This window comes from Nematolebias whitei, chromosome 7 (assembly GCF_014905685.2).
Source record: "Nematolebias whitei isolate Nwh7 chromosome 7, NemWhi1, whole genome shotgun sequence".
Taxonomy (NCBI): Eukaryota; Metazoa; Chordata; class Actinopteri; order Cyprinodontiformes; family Rivulidae; genus Nematolebias; species Nematolebias whitei.
Window position 1 is genome coordinate 24,463,002 of NC_056504.1, and position 8,730 is coordinate 24,471,731.

Consider the following 8,730-nt stretch of genomic DNA (forward strand, 5'->3'; position numbering starts at 1 on the left):
AAATGCTGAATTAAGCTTCAGAAAAATATATTGAAACGTTATATAATTCACACATTTATACCCGATTCAACTGTTTGGGTGTGCGTCTGATCGCACAGACAAACGGACAAAAAGAAAGCCGCACTTTTTTAGGGCACTGAAAACAAAAATGTATTAATCAGAACAGTATGTGCAGAGTCCTATTCTCAAATGTATATAACCTTAAGTAAGAAAAAGTTTATCATAAACAGATCCAGTGCGGAACCAACGCGTTGCTCAACAGTCAAAGGAAAAGTTAAGTGTTACTTGCGCTGTGAAGACTGAGATAAGGTGTCGATGTATTTCTGCGCCTCCTCCACAGACCCAAGCCAACTTTTGTTACCTCCGGGTAGAGTCACACGGAGTCGGGCAGGAAAAAGCAATGCCGGTTTTAGACCCAGAGAGTACAGTGAAGCCATCACGTCTTTATATTCGGCGCGCTGGTTCAGGACTTCAGGTGTGTAATCCTCCACGATCCGCACCGGTGTCCCCCGGTATTCAAGCTTTCCTCTGCGTCGGGCCTCCCGGATGAGGAGCTCCTTCACCTGGACCCGGTGTAGCCGCAGGATAACCGGGCGCGGCCGCTGGTCCGAGGCGGGTTTCGGGGCAAGGGATCGATGAGCTCGGTCCAACTCGGGGGGGGGGATGGAAGAGTGTCACGCCCGTAGATGTCGCACAGCAGGTTGGAGAAGAAGTCCGTGGGGCGTCCGCCCTCGATAGACTCCGGTAGGCCCAGAATACGAATATTCTGCCGTCTGCTTCGACTTTCTAAGTCTGCAAGTTTGGCCTTTAGTCTGGAGTTGTCCTCCTGGAGAGTTGAGCAGGTGTTTTCCACCTCCGTCAGGCGCTGGCTCAGGTCGTCAGTGGCAAGTTCCAGTGATGAGACACGCTGGCCGTGTTCCTCCACTGCGAGCTGGGTCTGGTCCAGTTTGGCATCCAGCTGATTGAAGGTGGCTTTGAACTCGGCTGACAGCGCAGCGCGGTGCTCCTCAAGCAGAGATGTAATGGCCTCTAGGGTTAGGCCAGCCTGAGCGTCGTCCTTCTTGCTCGATTTTGTCGATTTTTGAGACATGTTTAAGATGATATATCATTAAACAAATGTTTGATGAAAGTTAGGTGTGCAATACTCTGCATAAAAGTAAATGTAGAGGGCTTGGTATTGTTTAGAAGTAAAGTTTTACCGGAGCACTGGACACGTCTACTTCATGTCACTGTCAGACCATGCCCCCCCGGAAGGCACTTTTTTTAATACAGTTTTATTTATTTAATTTTATCGTCTTATTTGATGTTTATTTTGTTTATTCCACCAGTATACATTCTTTATTTCATGATACATAATACAAGAAGATAGGATACATTCTTAATGTACTGATGTTGTCTCACACACAGGACAAGAAACTAGCTTATACCATACCATACCATACCATACCATACCATTTTATTTATAGAGCACTTAAAACAGCGACAAGGCCAACCAAAGTGCTGTACAGACAAAAAAAAAAAAACAGGCAACACACAAAGCAATATACAAAATGAGGTAAATCAGAATAAAGACATAAAAACGATGCAGATAATAAATATGACGACAAACCAGTGTGGAGCGTACAGGTTCAAAACACAGGTCATCTGTGTCATCTGGTGTTGAAAGCGACTGAATAGTAGTGGGTTTTTAAACGGGACTTGAAAACCGAGAGGGAGGGGGCCTGTCTGACAAGCAGAGGCAACTCGTTCCAAAGTCTTGGGCCTGCTACAGAGAAGACCCTGTCACCTCTGCGCTTAAGACGAGTTCCTGGAACTGTGAGGAGCAACTGGTCCGCTGACCTCAGGGAACGTGGTGGAACATACGGCTGTAGCAGATCAGAGAGATTGGGGGGGCGACACTGTTCAGCAATTTGTAGACATACAGGAGTATTTTGAACCGAGTATTTTGAACTGGATTTGAAAGTGAACCAGTAGCCAGTGTAGGGAGGCCAAAACTGGTGTAATGTGCTCTCTTTTGCCTGTACTGGTTAAAAATCGGGCTGCTGCATTCTGGACCAGTTGTAGTCGTGCATTGGAGGTTTGACAGATACCAAACAGGAGCGAATTGCAGTAATCAAGCCTAAATGTAATGAATGCATGTATTACTGTCTCCAGGTTATTTTTGGACAATATGGACTTCAGTTTAGACAGCCGCCTCAGTCGGAAGAAACATGATTTAACAATCATGTTTACATGATTGTTAAGTTTCAGGGAAGGGTCCATTATCATGCCCAGATTAGTGACTCTTTGTTTTTCTGACAGGGTTAGAGCGGAGAGGTCAATGCAGTGGTTTGTGATTGTGTCGTTGGGAGGGAATAACATGACTTCAGACTTCTTTTCATTGAAACTTAAGAAATTTAAAGCCATCCAGTCCCTGATGTCAGCCAGGCAGTTGAGCAGAGGTTGAATAGAGCATGTACCATTGTGTCTTAGGGGAAAGTAAATTTGACAGTCATCAGCGTAGAAATGAAAGGGTATGTTGTGTTTCTGGAAAATAGCACCAAGTGGTAGCAGGTATAAAGAGAATAGGAGGAGACCCAGGATGGACCCCTGCGGAACCCCCCATTTAAGCTCTGCCGCTGCAGAACTAAAATCCTTGATGGAGACACAAAAGGGTCTGTCAGCGAGGTAAGATCTGAACCAATTGAGGGCTGACCCTGTGATGCCCACCCACTGCTCCAACCTAGCAATGAATGAGGATCTCATGGTCGATGGTGAACTCTTAGTATTAAATTATTATAATAATTTACTTTTTAATTAGACTCAATTGAATTACTCTGTAACTAGAAAGACATGCATTTTCAAACTAGGCTCCAATTGATAAAAACTTTACAATTAAAGTTCAAACGTTTGCTTACCTTCATCAACTTTGTAGCCAGTTTTAAGACGTTGTTCACTATACTGAGCTGTTCTTTCTTATACGGCTTTTTCTCCATCTTCAGATACAGATTGATCTGTAACCAGCAACAGATGTACACACTGTAAGATGCACAGCAAAGATCAAACTTGTATTTTTAACCTATAAACAAGAGGAAATTTTGGACCACCTGGGAGTTCATAAAATCAGTTCTCTTATTTTATTTTTGGCACTGGGGTATTGTGGCCATTCGTGGTCCCAGTAACTGTTTGTTGGGCCAGTTTTAGCTCTCGTTTTACAGTAAGTGTTTTCTTAGCTCAGTGGGAACCTCTGAGTGACATAAGGGGATGTGGCTGGTCCAAACATAAGTGCATTGATTGGTTGAACAAGTTTAAAGCTCTTCCAGGACCCACACCATTTATAAATGTTGGCGTTATTTACAGCATCACTCACAAGATGAGAAACGGCCTCCAGCAACGGAGGGACACTAAATGTCAAGCTTTACTGAGCCTATAGTTTACAGAACAGATCCAGTGTGACTTGGATTCCTCTTAAAAAGAACTTCAATTTCAACAAGATTTCTGCAGAACTCTCAAAGCTGAACATCCACAAAGCCCTCAAACAATGCCAGAACATTTAAAAATTGAAGTAGGACTACCGTACACAAGGGGAAAGGGATACAATAACATAGCTCCGACTGCTCCATCCTCCATTGTTGCTGTTGAAAGTCAAAGTGCAGTGACGTGGCTGCACTGACTGTCAAACTTTACACAATCAGCATTCCAGGTGGCATGAAAGCAAACACATCCCCAGAGAATGAAACACCTAATGACTGTTGATCCTGCAGTTCAGTGCTCAAACCTTCTGCACCTCCTGCACTCTGCAGCCAGGGGGCCTCACCTGCTCAGTCAGCAGCACAGAGGAGTTGCTGTACTTCGAGTTGGTTTCTGAGCCCAGAGTGGCGAGCCGCAGCAGGAAGAGGAGGAGGGAAGAACACCACAACACGAGTTCCCAGTTTAATAAAGACTCTAGAAATGTCTTGTGGTTGTGCAGAAGCTGAAATGGAGCAGAGGAGATGTTACAAGTCGAGATAACGCGGTTATCTGGCATAAAAACAGATCTGCGCTTAGTCATGTTTTAGGCATAGACTGTTGAATTTTGTTGTAACTTTCTGTCTTTTCAGCTTCTTGCCTGACACCCCCCCCCCCCCCCCCCCGTATTCAACACAATTAAATCAATGTTCGTTATACACATCAAACCTGTTCCAACATGTCTGACTGACCTGGGCGCAGATGATGAATGAAATGGAAAGCGCTAAAAGGAAGATCGTGGAGACAATGACATCTACGGAGCGCTGTGGGCCTCGTCTCTGAAATGAGCAGCAAAACAAAGACATCTTGTTGCCAAAACAAGTGCAGGACACTCATCTATTAGTGAAGCAACAATTGACTGTGTTAAAACCGGAGGTTACACACCCTGAGAAAAGAGCGTAGTGACAACCACATCTTTATGTTTTTCACTTTCTTCAGCCTGAAATGAGGGACCTCAGACTTCTTAGCCTTGCGAGCTGAAGTGAGATGGCTGAAAAATTTGGCAAATAAGAGTCTCTGTAGGAAAACAAGGACATACACAAACATACATCATAACATTGGCAATAATAAGGAAAGAAAATCTATATGTGGACATTACCACTCCAGGAAGGAGTATGCCTTCTGCAGCAAGAATTTGATGATGCTGTCAATTCCAACCTTTGGCTGGTATTCAAACTGCAGAGGGTCTTGTGATGAGCCTACCAGTGATCAGAGGTGAGTTAGGACAAGCCTCTCCATGATGTTCATGATGTGACAGGTCAGTGCTGTCGGTCTGGCTGATGCCATCCGGCCCAGCAGCCTTTCTCTGGTTGAGCCTCTTCAGGAGGATGGGTGGCAGAGTGTCTGGATCAGAGCTTATAATGGCCGTCTGCATGGTATTGGGGGATGGGGCACTGGAGTCATACCTATTTAAAAACTGCTTTAACTCGTTAGCTGTCCCTCTGCTGTCCCCTCACCTTTCCTTTTTGCTGTAAGCCGATTTCTTTCATTCCTCTTCACATATCCCTAGTCTGGTTTTCTTTACTGTTGTCCTGTTTCTTCCTGTGGATGTTCTTGCTCACTTTCAGCCTGCGCTTAGGTTCCTTGACATGCTAGTTAATGCACAGCTTTGATCCAAATATATTTTGACATTTTTTGTGAACTGAAACAACCCTGTTAAGTTGTAATGGGCAAAAAAAAGATATGGGTGTAAATGTTGCTGTCTTCTCTGGATGTGAGCCTCTGCCAACTCAGCGCCCCCCTGCCATGTAAACAGTGAGGATCTTCTGGAGGATGTACGGTCATTCTTTATTTGAAAGGTCAAAATGAGCCTCTTTGCAGGCATTAGGCAAATACGTTTAATGATACTGTCAGTAAATAAAAGGTTATAAAAACTAAACTGCAATCAAAGTATTTCAGGAAGTGGTGAGATAAATATATTTTGATTTTGTGTTCATTAAGGTAAGGATGCAACTGCTGTGAATAGTGAGTAAACAGCATTCATGCGAGTCCACAAAATGTCTCAACACACACAAGAGTCTCAATTTCCTCCATCTTAATGGATTGTGACTACTGGTACATGCACCATTTGACAAAAACACTAAAGAGAAATAAGATAATATGGTCTCTTAAGTTAGCAGATACCAAGATAATGGGTCAAACCAGTTAGAAAGTGGCTGACGTTTACTCCATTATGCATTTACCTACAGGTTTTATTTTTATAAATTTAAACAAACTAAATCTGTCTCGTATTTAATAAAAAAACATTAATGTGGCCTTGAGAAGCAATGACAATGGTAAATGGACTGTACTTATATAGCGCCTTTCTATCTTATTTCCAGATACTCAAAGCGCTTTACACTACAATCTGTGTCCTCATTTAACCATTCATACAGCACTCTACTAGATCTCTACAAAGCTAATTGAAAAAATTATTCTAATGAGACTAATCAGAGCTTTATCACATTCATACACTGATGGGACACACATCGGAGGCTATAAGGGGTTCAGTGTCTTGCCCAGGGACACTTCGGCATGTGACTGCTGGTGGATTTGAGCCCCCAATTCTTGCATTGGCGGACGACTGCTCTAACCACTCAGCCACAGCCGCTCCAATCAAATGTTTAGGTTATAAATTCTTAAAAGAATGATTAAACTGTATTTTTTTGCTTCAGCTTTACTTACAACATGTCTCACCTGTTTGTAGGTTCTCTCAGCTACACACATCATAAAAAAGAACAGCCCTGTGAGACAGACTCTTTGAATTGTTGTGATGAAGAAAAAGGCAGAAGATCGGGCGTCCGTCGGTCCCACTGCGATTTCAACCAGCTGTGCGAGAGAGAGGGAGCTGAGGCTCGACATGTCCAAACGTTGAGCCAGGCGGAACGCAAAGGGAAGCAGTGCCAGGGTGGCAGTCATAAGGCCACCGAGGCCAAGGTAACCAATGCCCTGCTCCACTAACTTCACCTGAAACAACAAACACAGCAAGACAAACCTGAGACAACATGTACTTCAACTGCTTTTCTAAAACAGCCTTAGACACTCGTCGTAAACTTTGTAAATGAACACCATTATTGAAAGATTTGACCATGTGCAGCACATTATTCACATTTTCTGACAGCTACAAGCTCAACAGAGTCATACCAATTAAATCTTACCCAGCAGCATATAGACCTATTCATCATAAGCTGTTCAAGATTTGTAATTCTATTCAGAGATATCATGTTACCATATTTTCCACCGTACACGTCGCACCACCCTTTAAGTTGCATCTGCTCAAATATGTCTAATAAGGTGGAAAAATCCAAATTTTTTTTCTCATTCATTCAACCTTTATTTATACAGGTTAATCCCAATGAGCCTCGAAAACTCATTTACAAGAGAGACCTGATTTTAACAAAGAGTAATGATAACAGTGGACAACAAAGACAACGATAGATAATCATAAAGGATGCATACAAATGGAATTTTTTTTTATGTTGCTTCGTTGTATACGTCGCATCTATTATGCGTCACCGGTGAAGCGGCGTTTGTTACACATCACCGCTGACCAGTGACCACCCGGAAATGTGGGCTGGTGTGCCAAAAATCGATTAGCTGCCAAATGGTGGCCGCGGGAGCGTGCACGTGAGGACTTTAACAAGAATTTAAAAAGAATAACACTTAAAAACAATTATTTGTTTGCTCATAATTATAGTAAAGTGTGTCTCAGTCTAACTTTTCCTTAATAAATGCACTTTGACAGTCAAATCAGCTGCATTTCAAAAGCCGATATGCAGAAGTAGGAGCATGCACAGGACGACTTGCTGTGCGTTTCTTCAAAATTTAACAAGATAAGCATCTAAAACAATTGTTTGCTCGACATTATAGCAAATGTGCATCTGTTTAACTTTTACTTAATAAATGCACTTCAGTGGTCAAATTAGCTGCATCTCACCGGGGCGGCGCAGCAAAAATTAAGCAGATTTGACAGTTGCTCCAGGAGAGCTGGATGAATGTGGGAGTGTATGGCAAGCCGATTGTGTCATTAATAGCCAGTTTTATCTATTACATGGCACAATGGCATGCCTTACTACTCAAGTGCCATCTAGCAGCTGAAAATGGTAGTGTTCAATATTTTAGTAAGAATGAATGAAAACGGTCATATCTCAGCCAAAAATTGGTTTATAAATATTGGAAAAAAATCTATAAATAAGTCGCTTCAGTGTATAAGTCGCAGGGCATGTAAATTAAGCAAAAAAGCCACGATTTATAGGCTGAAAAATATGGTAATAAGATGTGAAGGTGTACCCGTGTGAGGATGATCCCACTGATCTCCAGTACCGATATGTCTGCTTTCTTGCACTCTCCATTCTCCCATATTATAGCACTAACACGGTCCTTTGAGGGGTGACATGCCTGAAGCCAAGTCAGCTGGCTCTGAAATAAATCACAGCAATGTGTGTGTAAATGTAACGTTCAATTCTGCAAACAAAATATTGGCATGTCATGGTTCATATGAAGCAAATTTGTTTTTTTACTGAGTAGGATTATACTGCAACATATAAATATATTTATAACTTATTAAAATTTTATATTTACATTGCTGATTCCTTGTTGCAGGCTTTCATCACCACTGCTCTGAGTGGTGTTTTGTTGGATGTTCAGCCCAGCGGTACATCTCCCATCAATCTCGCTGTCACTGCTCCCCGTGGAGGGGGAGTCAGGCTCCTGGAGGAGCTCCTCCCACATTGTGTCGTCCGTGTCAGAGGCAGGACGAGAACCTGGCATGAGGCGCTCCATCTTACGAAGCTTCGCCTTGTTAGAAGCCACATTCCCCTCCTGCCCACAGAACATTGCACTTTATCAACAGTGCCCTTCTTCATTATTGTACATTAGAAACATGTAGTTATACAAACTATACGTCTGAGTCAAGGGAGCGTTTTAATTAAACATACTTTAAAGTTCAACTTACAATGAGGCAAAAAGTTTACCTGAGGTCTTGGTGTTGGTTTAGGAGAAGATTTCACAATTCTCTTCCTAACAGGAGATGCTGAAGCAGATATTGATATTGGACTAGTTGTGTGAACCTTCAGATGTTGTGTTGGCCGAATATCTTCCACTCCACCTTCTTCTTCTTCACTAGATAGCTCATCAGATGCCCCAAATCCTGAATTACTTTTACTCTGAAATCCATTATAAAACACACATATAATCATCTTATTGAAATCTCTTTGAAAACTGGAGGTTATGAATATAACCAATGTTCCCTGAGGGAGGGAAACG

The 8,730-nt window shown here is 42.6% G+C and overlaps 1 protein-coding gene across 1 annotated transcript in view; it reads right to left on the bottom strand.

Moving 5' to 3' along the window:
- Positions 1-8,730, bottom strand: part of phtf1 (putative homeodomain transcription factor 1) — a 55,588-nt gene that overhangs the window by 11,205 nt on the left and 35,653 nt on the right. Inside the window, exons 7-14 of the mRNA XM_037679317.1 lie at positions 8,439-8,630; positions 8,047-8,286; positions 7,756-7,884; positions 6,163-6,432; positions 4,372-4,503; positions 4,179-4,265; positions 3,797-3,952; positions 2,898-2,993 (exon numbers count right to left, since the gene is read on the bottom strand). Coding sequence (XP_037535245.1) covers positions 2,898-2,993; positions 3,797-3,952; positions 4,179-4,265; positions 4,372-4,503; positions 6,163-6,432; positions 7,756-7,884; positions 8,047-8,286; positions 8,439-8,630 — 1,302 coding nt within the window. The remainder of the gene's footprint in view (positions 1-2,897; positions 2,994-3,796; positions 3,953-4,178; positions 4,266-4,371; positions 4,504-6,162; positions 6,433-7,755; positions 7,885-8,046; positions 8,287-8,438; positions 8,631-8,730) is intronic.